The sequence below is a fragment of the Natrix helvetica genome, assembly GCF_964273705.1.
Source record: "Natrix helvetica genome assembly, chromosome: 13".
NCBI lineage: Eukaryota > Metazoa > Chordata > Lepidosauria > Squamata > Natricidae > Natrix > Natrix helvetica.
In genome coordinates, this window is record NC_138557.1 from 2,623,701 (window position 1) to 2,645,982 (window position 22,282).

General features: G+C 47.2%; 1 protein-coding gene across 1 annotated transcript in view; it reads right to left on the minus strand.

Moving 5' to 3' along the window:
• Positions 1 to 686: 686 nt before the first annotated feature.
• Positions 687 to 22,282, minus strand: part of TTYH3 (tweety family member 3) — a 43,844-nt gene continuing 22,248 nt past the window's right edge. Inside the window, exons 7-14 of the mRNA XM_081965619.1 lie at positions 21,658 to 21,733; positions 19,599 to 19,654; positions 16,839 to 16,931; positions 16,634 to 16,726; positions 15,385 to 15,521; positions 13,274 to 13,450; positions 12,310 to 12,385; positions 687 to 7,288 (exon numbers count right to left, since the gene is read on the minus strand). Of these exons, the coding sequence (XP_081821745.1) occupies positions 7,217 to 7,288; positions 12,310 to 12,385; positions 13,274 to 13,450; positions 15,385 to 15,521; positions 16,634 to 16,726; positions 16,839 to 16,931; positions 19,599 to 19,654; positions 21,658 to 21,733 (780 nt within the window). The 3' untranslated portion in view covers positions 687 to 7,216. The remainder of the gene's footprint in view (positions 7,289 to 12,309; positions 12,386 to 13,273; positions 13,451 to 15,384; positions 15,522 to 16,633; positions 16,727 to 16,838; positions 16,932 to 19,598; positions 19,655 to 21,657; positions 21,734 to 22,282) is intronic.

Genomic DNA, 22,282 nt, shown 5'->3' on the forward strand with positions numbered 1-22,282 from the left:
TCCTCTGTTCTAAATATAACTAACCTAGTTTGTGCACAGAGCCTTGAGATCTAGGAAGGGCAGTGGGTTGGACTAGAAGACCTCTAAGGTCCCTTCCAGCTCTGTGATTCTAGGAGTCTAAATCTGAAAGCTAGATGGAGGAATTTACAGGTAGTCCTCGACTTACGGCCACAACTGCGGCCAAAAATTACTTGACACAAAGCCAGACATTTGTGAAGCAAGCTGTCCCCTTTTACGACCTCCCTTGCTGCTAAGTGAAACCCCGCAGTTGTTAAGTTAGTAAGGTGGTTAAGTGGATCCTGCTTCCCCGTTGACTTTGCTTGTTAAGACGGTCGCAAAACGGGATCACGCAACCCCCCCGGAACTCAGCGACCGTCATACAAATGAGCCAGTTGCCCAGTGGCTGAATTTTGATCACGTTGCAGGGAGGCTGCAACAGTCACAAGTGTAAAAAAGGAGCACGTTGCTTTTTCCCATGCTGTTGTCATTTGGACCCGTCACTAAAAGAAACCGAGGATTTTGCTAATTCTATCTGATTTTTCATGGAGACTTCTTTGCCCATGGGAAACGCAGACAGGTGCTGCCACCTTGTGGAAGGACTAAGGCACAACGCAACAAGACGGAGCAAACTAACATTGGACAATGAAATATTTCCGTACAAATAATCATTCATTAGCCGGAGCAGAGCCTTTTCAAAAGTTGTTTATTTTAAAACATGAAACCCCAAGCGGAATAGAAACCACAGGAATTACATTTAGAATCGTTTCTGCTGTAATATCTGCAGAACAGAAAGAACAAACCAGTAAAAAAAACAACAACCCAGCTATAGTACAATGTCGTAAAATCAACCAAAAGTCAAAAGAAAAGTTTAAAAAAATAATTGTCATCAGGCTGACACCTCCCCCACCCCTCCGTTTAAACCCCCGTGAAATTTCAAAAATGCTTTTTTTTTTTTTTAGTGGGGTCCGGTGGAGATCTTTGAAAGAAGCTCAGTCACGTCTAACGGCTTTAAAAAATTATATTTATATATATTTCATATACATATATTATATATGTATACATAAAAGTAGAATGCTGTATTAACCATTGTGGCTTAAAGCAAAAACCCGGTTTGAAAACAGCAGTTGGGAGTTGGTAGAATTTGCCATGCCTCTCAAAAAACAATAATAAAATCGGAGAGTGACAGAATTAAAGGGACAATTAAAGGGATTCCCCAGGTTTGCGTCTCTAATGAACGGAGGAGTGGAGAATAGAACCGCTGGCTGCCAATGGATCACAGCGCCAAACACACCAAGGCTCCTGTGCCTTTCCTAGTCACGGTTAGGCAGAAATTCAGAAGGTGAAGCTTGGCCCTGCGTCATATGAGGTGGCATTGCCTGCATGATTTAGGCTGCCTGTTGGGATTCTTTGTAATAAACCAGGATTCTGGGTTTTTAATGGGCTGGCTTGCTTTGGGGGCAAAGCATGGGTCATGAATGATGCAAACCACAATATCAGCAACCTACTAAGGGAGACTTCAACACAGTCGATTGAAGTAGGGGGAGAGACTAAAACAAGTCCAAGTTCTTGACCCCAAGGTCAAGATTACAATTCCCAGAATCCCTACCCAACCTCCCTTGAAAAGCTGAGTTGATTCAGGCGTGGGGGGTGGAGTGGGGGGCAGGTCCAACCCCAACTAGATGGGGGAGGCCTGAGAGATGGATCCTGGTGTCAGAGAGGGAATGGTGAAAACAAGAGGAGCGTCCACCTTGCATAGAGACAAAAGTGTGGTTGTTGAAGACACAAAGCACCAAGAACTAGCCTGATGCTAGTCCAGCAGCTGCCACTGGTGGCTGTGGTTGTTGTTGTTGTTGTTGAAAGGTAAGAAAACGTTCAGCCCTGCTTCCTGAGGTCCAAGGTACGGACGGCCCCGCTAACCCAGATCCTAAGGTTGGCCTCGGAGTGTGTTGGTGTGTAGCTGTCTCTGTTTGGTCCCAGGCGCACCATTTCCTCTCTTGAGGTTGGCAGATGGTCTACAGGGGAAGTCTGGAGATTAACTAACAAGGATGAGGTGGTCTCCCACCACTACACTTTAGCTGATGGTGGAGAGAAGCCCCATCAGTTTCTTAGCACCTCTTCCTTGTGGCACAGGGAGCCACCTCTCAACAAGAACTCATTAAGCTACAAGCAGGAGCATCTGCTATAGATTGGATCAAAGAACTTAGTCCTCTTAAACAGTCCTCTCACCAATGGCTGGTGGGAACGTTCTCATATGCCCTTCCAGTGAGCAGCAGACCAGAAGGTCCAACAGTCTTGTTACATGGAGGAGCTGGGTCCAGCTATCAGTTCTCCAAGGATCTCAAAGGTGCGTCACCATGACATACTCATAACACCTAGGATCTAGAGATGTAACACTGGGCCTGTCTAAATTCCTTCAGGTCCAAGAGGCTCACTCTTCAAGAACTTTGGTGGCCATGCATGGTCTGATGCATCTCTCTGAGGGACACACCTCAAAAAGGAGCATAGACCCTACATGGGTTATTTTGAGTCCTTGTCTGCCTACTTGGCCATCAGTTCCAGGATGAAGAAGGACAGAAGCAGAAGGCTGAACACTCCAATTTTTTTTGCTGAAGGCTTTTTTTTAACCCAACATGGTCCAAGCCAGGACTCTTGAAGACAACAGGAAGCTGCGATCCACATTTCTCTATTGTCCCTCATCAGAGATGCCTGAACTGGACCTCCTCACTTAATTAAACTTCATACTTCCTGAAGGAAGATGCCCAATTGATGGGGGAAGCAGCACCTCCTCTTAAACAAGAGCTCAGAAAGGGGGGGTGAAGGACCACTATGGCTTTTAAAAGACTTATTTTTGGCACAGATACGGTTGAACAATGTCCAGAACCTTCACCGCAAAAAGCTTTTGACATGACCTGATGTACTAAGTCCTAGATCTCGCTCTTTCAATGAAGAAATGGACACAGTTGGTCAAGTGAGCATCAAAGCAGACGTGCCCCAAAGCGAGGTGGCCCAGTGGCCTCCAATCCACGGTCAAAACTGAACTATGGATCAGACCCATCACTCAACCTTCTCTTGGGCCTTGCCGGCTACACGGATCGCACCCCACACCATCTTCTGAACCTTCCTCTCGGCTCAAGCTGACAACACAAGAGATCGCGAGGAGGTCTCGACCTTCTCAAACACACCAAGGATCCTAAGAGAAAGACCACCCGATATTCCCAACTACTCAACTTCCTAGTAGATCTTAGGAAGCACTAGCATGCTCTGGGGGAAAATATAGGTCTTGTGTCCTTATGGGCCACAGGTAGACAAGCACAACAGATCTAGGTGGCAAATATGCTGGGTCGAGCAGTAACTGAATTTTAACGCACGCATGAGAAACGCACACATTTTCTGTGATGCTCCAGAAATTGGCCCTCAGTAAAATTGTTCCAAGTTTAGGCCAAGTTTAAGCTACTCATTCCTCTTCCTTCCAGTTAAGATGGCCAACACCTGAGGTATTTAATTCACACATACCTATCAGATTTGCTCTTTTGTTTTGTTTAAATTGTGGCTAGTTGAGAAGAATCTAACCTTCAAGTCTTGGATACATGGATGAATATCATTTTCTTTTTTCACCTTAAAACCTTTTCTCATATTAAGAAGCCAAAGAAAAACTCAAAATGAAAGTGAGCTAATATTATACAGACAGGATACAAAACACGACACTATTTTTTTTTTGGAACAGCACGCACAAAAATAAATTCACAGCCAAGTCTTGATTCGATTTCCCACCCACCCACCCCCCAAAAAATAAAAACAAAAACAATTACAACGCAGTCTTCACAACACTGGACGGGAAGAAGTCCATCCTCATGCTATGTACATGTCACATTGTGGAGAGGCACCTCATGAGCTTGAGATGGTCCCTGGTTGTTCTTTAGGATTGTTTCTTTTGAAAAGAAAAGGCGTCTGATGGTTGTTGCGGGGGAAAAAACCCACTTTCCTTGCAAATGGCTCTCAGGAAGGAAGGAAGGAAAGGGAGGAAGAGTTTTAGGACTCCACTTTTCCACTCCAACCTCTTGTCCACCTACTTCAAGGTTCTGGCCAAGCGGTCTTAACGAGCCGCCACTCAACGTCTCTTGAATTTCGTAGGCCAAAAAATCCACAGGGATGGTTCCCCCCACCCCCCACCGACCGAGTGGCCAGGAAAAGTCTACAGCACCGTCCTGAGAGTTCTTAACTTGCCTCCCCCCCAAAAAAAAACCAAAAGAGAGAGAGAGAGAGAAAGCTAAGAGAACAGGAAAATAAACTATTTCGTGGGGTTCGTCTACTCTGCCAAAGAAGCTGGTGCAGAAGCTCTGATGAAGACACCGATCCAGCCCAACGTCAACACTCTTGCCAGCCAATAATTGAGGAAGGGGAGGGAAGTTGGGACAGGCTGGTTTGGAAGGAGGGGGCAGCCAGCGGTGAACAGCCCTTAGCAGTCGAAATGGTTGCCACGGATGCTTGGCACGAAGGAGAAAGCGGGGAACGTGGCCCCTCTCTTCTCGTTGAAGGCAAACAAGTGACCATGCAAACACTCACATTTTCCAAAAGGGAGCCATCTGGACATGCCCCACGAGGTCTGCATATGCTCTTGGCCTCCCCAGCAATCCATATTTACACGTGGGTGGGCCCGGGGGGAGGCGTAGACACCCCCACGCCCCCAGTTGACTCTCGCCCCCGTCGATAGAAGCGCGCACCGTCGTTTGAGTTTGAGATGATTCTGGATCTCGGGGAGTTGAAAAGCCAAGCAGTGTTCGGAGGCCCTGGAGAAGATTCATCCTGCGAACAAACTCCGACCTGGTCCTTTCTCTACCAGGTTGTCTTCTGCTTGTTGGAAAATGCGGAGGACATCTTAAGATTCGTGCAGGACACCCCAAGCTGGAGGTTCTTCTAAGCCAGAGGCCTTCAAACTTGGCAACTTTAAGACTTGTGGACTTCAACTAGTCCATGGATGGCCTTCAAATTAAGGCGAGGACCTATCTGGAGAAGACCCAAGTGTTCAATAAGGACAGGGTGGAACTATTCAATATCCTAAAGATCTCACATAGCAGGAGCACCAGTAAGTGTCCTACAGAGAGTTCTGGGAGTTGGAAGTCCACAAGTCTTAAAGCTGCCAACTTTGGGGACCTCTGTTCTAAGCGACGGCGACTTCTCAGGAGAAAGTTAGTGTCTATAGTGGTTATTATTACAACGTATGTTGCTGGTCCCTTCCTTAAGAGGATCATACTCAAGTTTTTCTTCTGCCTGGAGAAGACGGAGCAGGACGGAGGTGGTCTTCCTGCTCTCCGCCAACGGAACTACCAAGAATGTTCTGAAGATTTGTGATCTGAATTTTGGTTTTAAGGGCAGGCTTCAAAAGTTGGTCTGTGAACGAATGTATTTTGGAGGGTTCATCTTTTCGTACAAACACCTTCATGGTTGGATGGAGGTCCAGCTCCTGTCCCCAACGCTACTGGGTGACGAGCTGCATTACTTGGGAATCTAGAGATAAGACTGCAAAACTGAGTAGGCTCCCTGCGCTTACACACGAGCAATGGCTTACATGACCCTGATGCTCCAGAAAAACCTAACAGTGGTTTGGTGTCTCCTCATTCTGCTGCCAGCTGCATCAAAAGGATTTAAGCGCCTTCTGACATTCTAGGTTTTCAAAGGAAGCCACTATGGCGGAGGGGTGTGTGGGTGTACATCTCTCAAGAGCGAAAGCAAGCAAAACTTCCTCTCAAGTGTGCAAAACTCGAAAAGGAAATCTCCGTGCTTTCAAAATGAGAAGACCCAAGAGACCAATAAGGATAGGGTGGAACTATTCAATATCCTAATCATCTCACTTAGCAGAAACACCAGTAGGTGTCCTGCAGCCGTTGTCCTTCCTCCCTATTTGCTACTCACCCTTACTGTCAACAACTTAAGAAGCAACTGGTCCATGGATGGCCTTCAAATTAAGGTGAGGGCCCATCTGGAGACCCCTTCGACCACTGAACCTCAAAGGTGTCTTCCCATAACAGTATTTTATTTTTATTTTTGCTACCTGATTTAAGGATACAGGGCCAGGGAGAACCCTCCTTTCTCCATCGAAGATCAACCCGTCCAGGGATTTGTCTGTCCTAACTCCCCAAAGAAGCCCAAATGGGAAGCATTGAGAAGTCTAACCTAGGAGGACACCTTGGGAAGAAGCTCAAGTTTTGCTGGCATTTCCTTGACCGGTCAAATGCTTCTCCCAAAATTTGATATTTCACAGCCCCTCCTCTCCTCCAATCTACAACACTCCTTAAATATTTCCCTGGAAATAATTTTGGCACCGAAAGAGTGGCGGTTTCCAGTTTGATGACTTCACATCAGCTCAAAAGATGTTTGGCGAGAGCTGGCAGGAAGTACAGATACGAATGAGGAAGGCAGGCAGAGGACAAGCAGTGTGTGCTCGTATAAGGCTGTGTTTGTATGTGTGTGCCAACAAGCACATACATCCAAGCACATACAAGCCTTCTCCTTCTCGCTGGGACTTTAAACCCAGAGAGTAAAACAGAGGAGTAAACTTGCAGTAGAGGTATCCAAGAATCGCAAAGGGTTGAATGAGCATACCACATTGTAATAGGCAAGGGACCAAGGAGTTGCGGAGATCCCAGGTTGGAGATCCACTGATGGTGGCAGGAGAACCGAGGAGGCCTCTACGGCAGCTCCAAGAGATCTTCAGGCAAAGCTTGGAGATATCTGAGCTTCATGGCGAAGTGGACATTAAAGATGGCTTTAGCTTCAGTGGGCCACATCAAGAGCGCTTCCACACCATGATCCAGTTTTATAAAGTCCTCTGGTTCATCCAATCGCTTTGGATGGGTTGGAGAGAATCCTTAGGGAGGAGATGGCCCACTTGATCATTTCCGGGCAACAAAAGTGTATTCCTCGTACAGCGAAGGAACACAAGAGGACCAGCAGCTCTTCAGCACGTGGAAATGAGCATGTGGAGATGTTCCCCCCTCTCTGTAGAGAGAGAACTGCGAGGGAACAAGAGCCTAGACCTGCAATAAGCTTCTACGGAGATGTCTTCACGTGGACCTGGGCCAGGTCAAGCTGGGGAAGAAGCAGCAGGAAATGCAACTGAGCTGGAGCCTGGGAGAAAAGCAGGATAGATCTGCGAAGACAACAGAAGCTCAAGGACGGCCCATTCCGTTCCATTTTTCACTTCCAGATGTCCTCGTTTTCAGTGCACGCTTCCAGAATCCGGCCGAGGCTGGTTGGTGGCGAGGTATTTAGCTCTCATGCTGGAAGTGTACTACAAGGAGCAAAAGAACCCAAAAGAAGAGAAACAAGTGGATTATCAACTCACACGCCTGTGGCAAGAGCTACTTCAGAACCACAAGAGTTGAAAGGGACCCTGGAGGTCTTCTAGCTCAACCCCCAAACAGGAGACCCTAGACCCATGATAGCGAACCTAGGCATGTGCATGCCAGACAACTGATTTTCAGGCTTCCAGAAGGCCAGGGGAGGCTGCTTTTGCCTTCCCCAGGCTTCAGGAAAGCCTCCGGAGCCTGGGGAAGATGAAAAACAGGCCCAATGGACCTACCGGAAGTTTGGAAACAGATTTTGGCAGCTGCTGCACACAGCTGGCTGCTATTTAAATGGTTGTCCACTAGGACTCCAAGATCCCTCTCACAGTTACTACTGTTGAGCCAGGTACCACCTATACCGTACCTGTGCATTTTCTTTTTCTTGCCTAAATGTAGAACCTGACTTTTGTCCCTCCCAGCACCAAATGTAACTTGTCTTGGCTTCACTGCCTATCAAGACGAGTTGCCATTTGAACAAGGAGCTGACAATAAGGTTGAGAACGTCTGCTGACCTTTCAGACCCTCTCTAGAAATGGGTTGGTGGTCCTAGACTACATTCTGCCCCTTGTCAAGTTCTCTTCCAGAAAAAAAACAAAAAGAGATGTCTGAAATACAAGGTTGGTAATACAGAACATTGAGAAAGAAACGAGAATGCAGTGAACGAACAGCCACGACGAGACCCTGCAATTCCTTGCCCCACAGTTGAGTGGACCAAGTGATGCACAAATAAGAGACAATCCCAGGAGTAGACAGGGGGAACCTCCGGAAGGCCACAGGCAATCATGCATCCGATTAACATACGCGGCTCCTCCTCATGCGCTTGGCCCATGCATCCCAAAGCAAAGCATGTGTCCTTTCGACAGGCCACGCTAGAGCAGGTTTGCCAAGGTGTGAAAACCTAAACTCTAGAGAGTCTCAAAGCATACGATGAAGCCAGGATGGAGAAATGGGGCAAATGGCAACAAGCAAGAAGCCAGGATGGAGAAACAGGGCAAATGGCAGCAGAGATGAAGTAGGTGTATTTGTTCTTCGGGGAGGTGGGGAGAGGGGAATTGGTTTGTATCCTGAACACTTCGCAAAAGTTAGAATAATTCTCTTCTCAAAAGTTCTCTAGATGCTCATCAAGTCAGAGATATTTTGCACCAGTCTGGTTTAACCAGATTTGAGCAGAAGGTAGCAAGCTAGCCTTGTCTGGTTGAAGGCTACTGTTTTCTGGAAGGGTTCTGGAGGGCCAGAGGGTTCCCACTGGGGGACCCTGAACTCATCTGGATTGAGGGATGCATCTGAAGGACCATGTCTAACTCTTGGTGGAATCCCCCAGGACCGGTGTCTATCAAGGGGATATGACTAGCCGCAGTGTGGAGGTCAGCAGGAGACCAAGGATAATGAACAATGCATGGTCTTCTCAAGCCACCAGGGAAAGGTGTCCTATCACCAGTGGTGGAGTGTGGAGGATTTAACAGGCTGTTGGTAGCTCCCATATTCCAAGGTTTACTTCTACCTTATGGAAGATAGAACTAGGGGGCAGCACCCACCTGTGAGATATGGAATTGCTCGTGAACAAAAGCAGGATAGAATTAGACTAGACTAGACTACCTGTTCCACATTAATAAGCTTTCTGTTCCACATTAGAACTATGGCGCATGCACAGACCTTTTCATTTGCAAATGCGCCGGCGTGCATGCAACATTTTTGCAGCAATGCCGGTAGCAAACCCCCCCCCCCTGTTGACGGTGGTTGGTTTTCAGCTTTGTACGCTGAAAACCAGAATCCCTGCTACGAGATGGGCAGCTACAGACGCGACTTAAGTCGCCCAATCCAAAAAGTAAATTAAGAAAGAGACAGAAACTGTGACACAGAGGGAAAGCGATTTGGAGAGAGACAAATATGGGTTTGGTGAGAGAGATCCTCTAGGTTTAGGGGAGCTCAGGCAACTAAAACTCCGCAGGGGTAGGGGGGTGGGAGTTCCACCGAGGAGATGCATAACCACTCCGGTTTCAGAGATCCTTGGCGGTCTCCAACTTGACGTTCCCAGGAGAGAGCCAAAGAAAGAGGTCCTTTCTCGATTGCAAAACTCCCCAGGGAAGAGGAGCAGGTGGGGGGGTTTGGAGGCTGTGATTCTCACTGGCTACAAGGACTGCAGGAGAGCTTTGCCATGAAAAGATGGAGAGGACCCTCCGCGATGGAGGAGCAGGGGCGTAGAGGCCCTGGTTGGGAGAAGGATGGGGGTGGGGAAGTGCAGGGAGGGGAAAGGTGGGGGTCTTGGGCAGGTGACTTGAGGGAGTCAGTGCAGGGTGGCAGGATCGGGTGGGTGAGTGGGCGCCCAGCGAGAAGGATCCTTGTTTCAGTACCTGTTCCGTTTTTTGCGGGCGCTGCTACCAGTACGTCCGAGCACTGTCCGAGGGCTTAAGCTGCCAGCTGATATGGCTGCTACTGTCCATGGCAGCCAAATACAACTGTGATGAGGCAGGAAAGGAGAGAAAAAAAGAGAGAGAGAGAGAGAAGAGTGCAGCCTCAACGTGCATGAAAAACCACAAGTGCAAGCATGTGACCCGTTGTGGTAGGGATGTCAAGGATGGAAGGGACTCAAGGCGACCATCTTTGGAAAACAGACCTTGGAGCCAGGGAGGGGAGGGAAACGAAAGAAGGGAATGACTCGGGGGGACAAAAAAAAAAGAAAGAGAGAGAGAGAGAGAGACAAACGATGAAGAAGACAACTCTCGCCCTACTGGAGACGTTGACTTGGTTTCCCACACGTTGAGCCCCAAAAGGAATTTATCTTGAGGAACGCTACTCTCTTCTGCTTTGGTTCAGAAGCCTCTTAATGGACTTGGCGTGAGCCAATAGCAACTTGAGTTTGGGTCCAATTCTGCCTACAGGCTTCTCTGGGTTTTAGGCAGCCTTAGCCAATTCTGGTTCTGGTGGAACATGGTGTGGCCAAGTCACACATTGGGTATATTGCCAAAAGGCTGCTTTCCACAAGCAAAGTGTTGCGTACTAAGAAAGGAGACCCCGGTCCCATTGACATGGGGTCTACCACTTTCACATCTGAAGCAGACATCACCTCTATGTGCTACGGGACACTCCCGTTTTTATAAGCAGTGAGTGTCCTCTTCTTCTCAACCTCCAAAGAATGGACCACCCTAACTCCTCAGATAAAACCCAAATGCTCTGGTGTTACACCTTCCATCGTGATGGCAATGCCTGTCTTCTGGTACGTTGAGGTAGGACACCAAACATATCTCTACCTCCCAGGTCCTGAACTAAGACGAATCATTCCCATTAGATCCGCTTGAAGCCCCTTTCTCTTTTGAAGTCCAGATCTCTCTATTCTTCCAGATCTAGAACACAACTGGAAGGAGGTGACTTGAAGGCCACAATGGCTTCTTTCCAATCTTCTGAGAATTAGGATTTATTTTTTATTTTGCCAAAGGAGAAGAGTAAGGAAAAAAACTCTACCACTACGTTCTGCCCATAAGGGACTACGATGCTTTCAAGAGGTTGTATTAGAGGTGTCCAAACACCTGTAGTAACAGATTCCATCACTACCACCACCAAATGCATAGCCAGAAGAATAAATATTCCACCACCAGCCCCCCCCCCCCAAAAAAATTGCTCTAAAAAGCTAGCAGCTTCAATCTTTATGAAATCGAAATGTTTCGGAATAACTCCAACATATTTCTAATTACGGCTTGAACTGCTGGTCTAAACATCTGTTTTCTCTTAACAACGCTAAAATCTCTTCTACGACACCAACCATTTTTTTCCCTTAAAAAAAAAAGACTGGGTTTTTTGTTGTTGTTGTTGTTCTTTTAATATACTGAAGGCATAAAATATAACCGATCCCTTTGAAGATATTCCCTCCTGGCAGAAGACGGTGATAACGAGACCATCAATACACAAGACTAAAATAAATCGAGATATAAGACCGCAACTCAGGAAATTAAAAGAAGAAAATTGCTTTTTAAAAATAATAATAACTTCTTGTTCAAAGAGAATCTTACATAAAATACATACCGTATTTTTCGGACTATAGGACGCACTGGAGTATAAGATGCACCAAGATTTAGAAGAGGTAAATTTAAAAAAACAAGCTTTTTCACTCTGCATGCCTTGTTTTTTTTGTGAAAAACAGAGCATGCAGAGAGTTTGAGAGGCCTGCAAACTGTTCCTGGGGGGCTGGGGGCAAAAATGAGCAAAAAAATGCCTCATTTTTTGCAAAAAAACCAAGACATTCATAGGCTTTGGGAGACTTGTAGAGTGCTCCTGGGGGCTGGGGGGGGGGAAATGAGTTTTTGCCCTCCCCAGCCCCCAGGAGCACTCTACAAGTCTCCCAAACCCTCTGCGTGTCCACTTTTGCAAAAACCGGGATGCACGGGATGGGGTTTCGGGAGGCCAAAAATTCTGTATTCAGTGTATAAGACGCACCCAGATTTTCACCCTCTTTTTTGGGGGGGGGGGGGAAAGGTGCGTGTTATACTCCCCAAAATACGGTTGTTTTTTTCTCTCTGGAAATCAGAGGGAAGTTTCCAAAGAAGGAAAATATGAATATTAAAAACCCAAAGATGAACTCAAATAGAGAAGAGAACACATTTCGATTTTTCTTTCAAGGCTTGATTTTGGTGTCACCGCAATTTGCCCCGTGGCCAAACATTACCGGCTCTTTTCAGCATACCAAAAGACCTCTGCAGAATTGTGCTCTTGGTCCAACAACGCCGTAAAGGCTCCTGCATCACCACAACGATTTCATGTTTCCTGGGCGTGTTTTTGCAGGTGAGTTAACGTCAGCCTGCCCGCCTTAAGGACAGGATTCCATACTGAATGGGGAGAAGTGGGTGGGTGGGTGGGGCTTGTCTCTTGGATGGATTTGTGAATCGGGGTGAAGAAGACCTCCCGCAGCTCTTTGTCGAGATCTTCAAGGACAGATTGTGGTTTTACCCTTTCAAAAAGGAAGAGCAGAACTTACAGAAGGAGGTGGAGATTCCCGGCCGATCAGAGGGGTGTTCTCGCAACGGGGATTCTGGAAATTGGCGTTCTGAGTCCTGGGAGGCAAAAGAATCATATTGAGAACTTGGAGAGGCAATGTTATTTGAGATATCAAGGAAAGGTGTCATCTCTCCTCTTGGAACATGGGGGATTTGGGGAGTTGAATCCCATATATCCTAAATTTGCCGAGGTTGAGAAACATTGATGTAAACTCAGCTAATATCTTCTGATGTTCTTTCTGGTTGAACTCTGGTGCTGGAGAAGACTCCTGCATTGAGTCCCTTGGACTGCAAGGCGATCCAAGCGGTCAGTCCTAGAGGAGGTCAACCCTGACTGCTCTTTAGAAGGCCAGATCCTGAAGAGGAAACTCAAAGACTTTGGCCACCTCATGAGAAGGAAGGACTCCCTGGGGAAGAGCCTCATGATGGGAACGATGGAGGGCAAAAGAAGAAGAAGAGGACAGCAGAGAATGAGGTGGCTGGACGGAGTCCCTGAAGCAGTCGGCACGAGCTTAAATGGACTCCGGGGGACAGAAGAGGACAGGAAGACCTGGAGGAAGGTTGTCCATGGGGTCGCGATGGGTCAGACATTACTTTGCAACTAACAACAACAATACTTTCTGGAGTCGATGGACGGTGGCAACCACAAATGGGTTTCCTTGATTCTGAGGATCCTCAGAGCAGCAAACAACCCAGAATAATTTAGATCAGGGGTGCTCAACCTTGGCAACTTTTAAGACCTGTGGACTTCAACTCCCAGAATTCCCCAGCCAGCATGAAGTCCACAGGTCTTAAAAGGTGCCAAGGTTGGGCACCCCTGACCTAGACCGAGAGAGATGCTAACATGGGGGAATCTGGGTTTTCCGATTTGGTTCATTGCTCCATATTGTGGTCAACTTTCTAAGGCTGGGACCTCAGCTGAAAACCCCAGCTGCTCCCACTCACATGTACTCCGTGACAGGCGCATTGCTGACGGTATGGGCGGCCGCTGGGATGCTGGTTTCGCTGCCGTAGCTGCTCCCACAACTGTAGAGACTCGGCATATGGACTCGGTACAAGTTGTCGTGAGTTTGGCGGTTCCCTGGAGCTGTAGATTCTTCCTCTCCGTCGTCTTCGGTGCTCCTGGTGGAGAAGAAATGGGAGAGAGAAAAAATGCCCTGACAGTGAGAACAATGAATAAGTGGAACATCTTGTCTTCAGAAGGTTTATTCCATCACTGGAGGACTTTAAGAAGAGATTGGACAACCACTTGTCTGAAATAGTATTGGGTCTCTTGCTTGAGCAGGGGTTGGACTAGAAGACCTCCAAGAAGACCTCCCTTCCAACTCTGGTATTCTGTTCATCTGAGATGCTTTCATTAAGCTGTGCTTGGACATAGCAATATCACCACCAATAACTAGTGATAGAAAGAACACGTAGGCTTATATACTGCTTTCCAGACCTCTCTAAGCGGTTTACAGAGTCAGCCTTTTGCCCCCAACAATCTGGGTCCTCATTTGACCCACCTCGGAAGGACGGAAGGTTGAGTCAACCTTGAGCCGGTTAGGATCGAACTCCTGACAGTAGGCAGACTCATTCTGTTACTTTGTCAATCAATCAATGGAACGGACGTTGCCTCCGGACGTTGTGGGTTGCTACAACGACACTGGAGGCATTTAAGAAGAAATTGGGCAACCATTTGTCTGAAGTGGTGTAGGGTTTCCTGCCTGAGATAGGGGGTTGGACTAGATGACCTCCAAGGTCTGCTTTGCTATTCTGTTTCTGCTATTTTGTTTTTCCTGTTATTTAAGGAACATTTAACAAAAAAAGAAAAGAAAATCTGGATTCTGGACACAGGCTCATTGGCCGCCGACGCCACAAGGGGGCAGTCCACTATTGCCGTAGAAGGCACTTTGTGAGTCAAGGATGACACATCTACCACAAACCCACAAGCAGCTGCAGAAGAACCCGGAGGCGTCTTCGGGGTGTCGATCGAAAGCATCAAGATGGCAGCTGCGATTGTACGAATGAAGTCTGGACCCTTTTTAAACACGCACAGAATCCTCCCTACTAGAAGAGGTTTTTTTTTTCTTTAAAAAAAGTTGTGGGTGCAACACAACCACCTTGACCATCCTTAGGCAGATATCTGCTGAACAAAATTCCGCACTGGCGACAGGAAGAGCATCAGGCCAGTAAACACACTGCTAGCTTCGTTCAGTTGCCCAGACTCCACCCTCAAGAGATTATGGAGTCGTTAAAAGATGAGGATGATTAAATGAACTATTCTCAAGTCAAGGATTCCCTGTACTTGTGCACGCGTATGAAAACACACCGGCTCAAATGTTTTGCCAGTTGTGGCCTGGCAGTGGCCAGTGAAGTTGGCAGCAGATTTGGAGGTTGGGGAGGAACCTGGGCCAGTCCTGGAGTCTGGGGAAGGCTCTGATGAGGGCTCTGTGTCGGAGGCAGAGAGGGGGCCAGAGCCGTATGCCAGTTATCAGCTACCTTCAGAGTCAGACATCAGTGAGGCAGAAGAACAGCTGGAGCCTGTTCCCAGTGTGCACATGCACAGAATTGCCAGAAGAAGGGAACAGCTAAAGAACAGGGGTCGACTTGAGAGGAAGGCCACAGGTGGACGATGAATGGCCCCTCCCAGAGGGAATAACAGAGGAGCAAAAGGGGAGTGGAGTTTGCAGGATATGATTAGTTTGCTTAATTTGTTTGTGACTCTCCGAGGCTCCTTGCCAAGTTTTGCAGATATCAACCTGGCAGCTCTCCAAGCCAGAGAAGGTCTGTGACTGTAAATCCTCCCTTGAAAGACTTTGCTGGAGGTGAAGGAGCAGAATTCAGAGTCAATGAATAAAAGGGGTTTTTGTCAGGACAAGGAGGTTGCTTCAGGCTCTTGAGAAGCCTCGGTCAGAACACAAGGGGTTATGGTCGTTAAATGATGATGATGGTTCCATAAATGGATTAAATCTAGAAAACCAGCATTCACAAGTCATTGCTAACATGGGATACTGCCCACCCCCTCTCTGTGTGTCTCTCTCTCACACACACTTTTATTTTTTTTGCACACCTACCTCTTCTGCTGCCAAGTGTGTGGGACGCTACACACAATGGAGCTGAACATCAGGGCCGTCACAAAGGAGAAGAGGACCAGGTAGATGAGTCCTTCTACACCGTCATAACAGAAGCCGGTCAGAGCTTGGACATAATCCTAAAAGGAGATATAAATACATTACAGGGAGTCCTCGGATTACAACGGTTCCTTTAGCGACTGCTCAAAGTGACGGCATGGCAGTGGGAGATAGGAACATGGGATGGGCTTGTGGGTGTGAGGGCAAGATCTTGAACTTTCAACTGGATGGGGAAAACCGGGAAGCTTTCAGATTCGGGTTTTCCCAGGTGTGCTAACATGGCTCTCTTCATAAATCGGAACTTTGAGCAATCCTTTGCCTTGGACTCTGATTTAATTTTGGGTGCTATTTGGAACCCTGGAAGTTGAGGGCTGTCCATACAATACAAAGCGGTGTGTGGTTGTGTAGCCACTTTTGGTCCCTCTGAAGGAGGCCTTCTTCGTTCCCCTGAAAATCTGTTGCGTCGAGAGGAGCCGCTGCATGGAAACGAGGAGGTTAAAACTCCCATCTCTGATCCCATCCTTGGTTTTCCTCCCGGGCAACCTCTGCATAACAACCTCAGATCTGAAGAGGACTTGTCAGAACAGAACATGCCCAAGGCATCCCGAGCACCGACATCATTTTCCTTCAAGACTTGAAACGAAGACGTGTGTTGGAAGGCTACATGGTCCTCTCCTCCCCTTCTCCACAGCTTCCTCCTCCAAGTCCGCAGAGAGGCGTCCTCCAAGGACGAGGAGGAGAAAAACCTGATGGGGAGGGGGGTTTTTTTGAAGGCCGCCAGGCTTGGCATAAGACATAAGGCTGACCACAGAACGGGTTTCGGTTCCTCTATCGAAGGAGGATGTTTAGAAGAAGAGGAACCAGTTGGCGTCCTTGTGTGCTGTCTGATCGTGATTCAAGACTTGATTTTTCCCCCCATGAACTGTAAATGGTCTTGGTTGACCTTCTCCAGCCAACACGCTCTTCTGCTCCCAAGGCCCGTTTCTTGATGTCCTTCAAACACAGCCAATTGTGCCTACTAGTAGAGTCCCTCAACCTCAGTAACTGTCAGGTTGGTAGACTTCAACTGCCAAAATTCCCCAGCCAGCTTGGGCTGGCTGGGGAATTCTGGGAGTTGAAGTCCACCCATCGTAAAAAAGAGGTTTGAGAGGCACCTCAGTGTCCCCTTCGCCCTCCTTCTGGACAGACTCACCAAATGAAGACTCCGACAGTCAACCAAAGCGGTCAAATGTTGCAGGTTGACCTCTGTGGAGTTCAGCACTTCTTGGATTCGGATGAGGTGCTCCTGCGAGTCGAGAGGACGGGAAGAAAAATTTAGCTTTTTCTTAGCGAGATGAATGGAAGGAAAAACGAAACGTGGAACGCCGCCCTTCCCATAGACCGGAATCCAGCTTTACCTTAGAGGTAGGGTATTCCTCAACAGCCAACTTCAGCAGCTCCAAAACGTCATCCTGCATTTCTACCAGAGCTTTGTGGCTCCCTGACAGCTTCTGATCAACACAGAAAGATCGTTTGCAGTCTTTGAAGTTAAATCCGGTTAGCCTGGGAGTCCTTGGTGCTCACTGAGCTGGGCGACTTTCTTGCAGACGTTTCAGGACCCAACAAGGTGACACCATCAGTGCTAGAACTTCACCCCTAACTCCCTAATAGCACTGATGATGTTACCTGGTTGGGTCATGAAATGTCTGCAAGAAAACGGCTGAATTCAGAGAGCACCAAGGATCCATAATTCCTCCTCCACTGTGCAAACCCACTTGCTTCTAGCACTGATGATGTTCCCTAGTTGGGTCATAAAATGCCTGCAAGAAAACTACCAAGCTCAGAGAAGCACCAAGGAGCCCATAGTCCCCTTCCTCCCCTGCTCCTCCTCCTCCTCCTCCTCTCCCTTTCTCTTCCTCTTCTCCTTCTCCATCCACAAACCCATTCCTTTCTAGCACTGATGATGTTCCCTAGTTGGGTCGTGAAACATCTGCAAGATAACCACCCAGTTCAGAGAGCACCAAGGACCCCACAGTTCCTCCTCCCCACCATCCCCTTTCCCTTCTAGCACTGATGATGTTACCTAGTTGGGTCATGAAATGTCTGCAAGAAAATAAGCACGCTCAGAGGCGCACCAAGGACTCCACATGTCAATCTTGAGCTTCAAATTTTCCCTCCTACTGGTTCCAGCTAGCCTGTATGCACTGGGGCCGTTTTAAAGTCTGTTCTCCTAAATTCTTGAAACATCTGCCAGTGTGCACATTACCGACTGCTCGAGAAAGCATCGAGTTTTGCAAGTTAGACCCATCAGACCCAAAATACAGGAAGGAGAACTTGGGTTTGAAATCCTCCTTCGGTAACGAAGCATGAACCAGCCCCTCTAACAACCCACCCAAGGATCTGTCCTTGAATGGAAGCTCTAGTCCATCCTTGGAAATTCTTTTTATGCTTCCTGTTTACCTGCCTCTTAGGTCTTTCCTTCAAACAAGAAGATTGGGAGGTTTTTGAGAAGAGCAAGAGAGGATATTTTTATGGTGTCCTGCCAGGGAAGACAGCTGGGAGACCACCTCAAAAGCTTCAACTTAATTAGCAACACCCCCCACCCCCCTTGCCTCTCCTTTCATCTCATCACACTAGTGTGGCATTTCTTTTGACAGCCAACCCTTCTGTTACCCATCCCTTTCATTCCAGCTGGCAGGATATTCCTTTTGATAAGATTAAAGAAAACAACTGCTCTGGCATTTCGGAGGACGTGGCCTTCTGCGAAGACGTCTGCTTGGGAAAAGCCGTGGTGGCGCATTCTGGTTAGAATGCAGAATGGCAGGCTAATTCTGCCGACTGGCAGCAGTTCGATCCCGGCCGGCTCAAGATCGATTCAGCCTTCCATCGTTCCAAGGTTGTTAAAATGGGGACACAGATTGTTCGGGACAATAGGCTGATTCTGCAAACAGCTTCACAGTGCTTTATAGACCTCTCTAGGGGTACATATGCCTAAGTGCTCTTAGGGAGGGAGGAAAGAAGGGAGGGAGGGAGGGAGGAAGGGGCGGCCATGCTGGGGCAGTGGTTAGAAAGGAGTATTACAGGCTAATTCTGCTGACTGCCAGCAGTTCAATCCTGAAAGGCTCAAGGTTAACTCAGCTTTGCATCCTTCCAAGGTCGGTAAAATGAGGACCCAGATTGTTAGGGGCAATAGGCTGACTCTGTAAACTGCTTAGGGAGGGCTGTAAAGCACTGTGAAGAGGTATATAAGTCTAAGTGGGAAGGAAGGAAGGAAGGAAGGAAGGAAGGAAGGAAGGAAGGAAGGAAGGAGGGAGGGAGGGAGGGAGGGAGGGAGGGAGGGAGGGAAGGAAGGAAGGAAGGAAGGAAGGAAGGAAGGAAGGAAGGAAGGAAGGAAGGAAGGAAGGGCCATGGTGGCGTAGTGGTTAGAATGCAGAATTACAGGCTAATTCTGCTGACTGTCAGGAGTTCGATCCTGACCATCTCAAGGTTGACTCCGCCTTCCATCCTTCCGAGATGGGTAAATTGAAGACTCAGATTGTTAGGGGCAAAAGGCCGACTCTGTAAACCACTTAGGGAGGGCTGTAAAAGCATTGTAAAGTGGTATATAAGTCTAAGTGTTCTTGCTAGTGATATTGCTATGTCAAAGCACAGCTTAATCAAAGCATCTCAACTGAACAGAATACCAGGGTTGGAAGGGACCTTGGAGGTCTTCTAGTCCAACCCCCTGCTCAAGCAGGAGATCCTAAATCATTTCAGACAATTGGTGATCCAGTCTCTTCTTGAAAACCTCCAGTGATGGAATGCTCACAATTTCTAGATTAACTTCTAATTAATTGTTCTCATTGTCAGGAAATATCTCCTTATTTCTAGGTTGCTCCTCTACCCTCATTGGTTCTTGTTCTGCCTTCAGGTGCCTTGGAGAATAGTTTGACTCCCTCTTCTTTGTGGCAACCCCTGAGATATTGGAAGACTGCTATCATGTCTCCCCTAGTCCTTCTTTCTCTTAAGCTAAACATCCCCAGTTCCTGCAACTGTTGTTGTTTTAGTCTCCAGTCCCCTAATCATCTTTGTTGCTCTTCTCTGCACTCTTTCCAGAGTCGCCACATCTTTTTTTTATATATATTGTGGTGACAAAAATTGGATGCAATATTCCAAGCGTATAACTTGAAGAGACTCACCTGCTGAAATGGATTGGGGTAGCCAGCACCACAGACCAGGTAATAGTTCAAAGTATCTATCAAAAAGACCCAAATAGAATCATTAAACAAGGCTTGTAGGTAACCTGGTTACATTAGGCTGAGAAGTGCAAAGAGCCATGATAAATGTGCCAAAATAATGAGTCCTGTTTTGGCTCCCGCTGGAGACTTTCACATCTCCCTTCATCTGAGAATGATAAAGCATGGGACCGATAGACTCTTTGAATTATATTTCCACCAACTGTGTTTCCCCCCCTTCTTATTAGAGAGAACTCGGGGTGTTCTAAGGGAGAGCGGCTTCATGACGAAAACCTGGGCAGGCTGCCCGTTTTTGGGAATTTAGCCTCATGCACGTAGAAAGATCTACTCCGATAAAAATAGAAACTTGTGAGAAAAGGAAGTTACTTTCTTCCTCCTCTCTTTCTTCCCCTCATCCTCCCTCTCCTCCATTACCTCCTTCTCCCTTTCCTCCTGCCTCTCCTTCTTCCTTTCCATCTCCTCATTCTCCATCACTCTTTCTCCTTCTCCCTCTCCTCCACCTCCTCCTCCTGCCTCTCCTTCTCCATCACTCCTCCTCCTTTTCCCTCTCTTTCTCCCTTTCATTCTCCTCCTCCTCCACCACCATTCCTTCTCCCTCTCCCTGCCCCCTCCTCCATCATTCCTTTTCTTGCTCCCTCCTCTCCTTCTCCTCTTCCTCCACCATTCCTTCTCTTTTGGAGAAAACAGAAATATCTGAACAAGGATGACCCATGTCTGAGTAGGCTGGGTTTTTTTTTTGTGGTTGTTGTTTGCAACCCTCATTTTTCAGAATGTCTTTTAGGAGTGCTAAAAAGACACTAAAATATGTCTTCCAAGCTCGGGCAACTTTAAGACCTGTGCACTTCAACTCCTAGAATCCCCCAGGCAAAGAAAATGGAGTTGAAATCCACAGGTCTTCCCCAGAATTCCCAGCTGTTCTGGGAGTTGCAAGTCCATAGGGCTTAAAGTTGCCAAACCCCTGTAACTAAAGCACGAGGAACTAAAACAACATGAGCATTAATTTCAAGGCTTTATCCCTTCTGCTCGTGAGAAAGAAAGAAAGAAAAAAACCCACCCCCAAACCACAGGCTTGGAAGTTGCCCAAAACTCATGGTTACAATTAGATCCTTCCTTTTTCTCTTTTGTTGGCTTTGCAGAGTCTGCATCCGCGTGATTTCTTTGAAAGAGGCTTGGGAATGTAGAGCCAGGGTTGGCTGAAGCTCAAAAACCCCCATATAAGATACCGACGGCTGGTTTTGTTGGGGAAAACTGAAAGAGCTGTTTTCAGTTCTTCCTCCTTGAATTCCAAAACTCAGAACTTGACCAACAAGAAGTAGAAGTGCTGAGTGCACACGTTGACTTACAAATTCATTTAGTTTCCGTGCAAAGTTTCCGTGCAAAGAAATGAATGAATGAATGAATGAATATTTATTTCTCAGCCGCACCCTCTCCCGAAGGACTCGGGGCGGCGTACAATAAAACATATAAAATACATATCTGGACAGGACATACATATAACAAAGACGTGTATAAGACGTATACAAGGAGGAGGTAGGCTGATAGATAAAAACAATTAAAATCACAATATTTAAAAACCCCAATAAATAAATTCAATTAAATTACACTAATAAAAACCCGTCAGGAGCGATATAGTTAGATCATGGCCTACTATTAAACCTCCAAACCGTATTTCTGGATATGGCTCATTCTCAACTTAAGGTAAAAGTTCCCCCCGCACATCTGTGCTAGTCATTCCTGACTCTAAGGGGCAGCAGTGCTCATCTCCTGTCTCCCCTGGTCCTTCTCCTCACTAGACTAGCCATGCCCGGTTCCTGCAACCGTTCTTCACTCATCATGCTCTTTTGAGAAATTCTCTTTCTGGATTATAACATTGCTCTTTTTCTTCACCTAATCCTCTATTTCCTTTACTTTGTACAAAGCCACCCATCCAATGTCAGCCCAGATCGCTTAAAATCCCAAAGCTGCCCACTTCTTAGGATTTGTTATCAGCCACGACTCATACCTGCATTCAGCACTCTGTAAGATTCCGCTTTCCTCGACACGTAAGCATCAGGGCTCATGCAAAAGTCGCTGGAGCCCTAAAACAGCAAAGAAAACCCGAGGTAACTTCACAAAAGTCCCATTCCAGGCCACGCACCCTGCAAAACTCCCTGGCATTCCACGTGGAAAAAAGAGCCAATGCGTTTCGGAAAGGTGGGATCCAAACGAGACTTGTGAGCCTGGAGAGGTGTGAAGAATAACGCAAGCTGCAAAATGGCATGCAGGAATTTTGGACAGGGCGAAAAAAAAACCGTAGCCCATTCTCCATCATCACCAAATCTGAAACCTGCCCTACATGTTTTCCCGAAAATAAGACAGGGTCTTATTTTATTTTGACTCCTGAAATAAGCGCTTGGCCTTATTTTTGGGGAGGTCTTATTATTTTTGAGGTGCAGGAGGCGGCGAGCGTGGTCACCTCATGGCTGCTGCTGTGTTGCAATATTTTCGGGGAGGGCTTATTTTTGGGAGAGGGCTTATTTTAGTGCATGCGCTCCAAAGCCAGCTAGATCAAATAGCCAGATATGGGGAGGTCTTATTTTGGGGGAAACAGGGCAATAAGCTAATTCTTTGGCTGAGTTATTTACCAG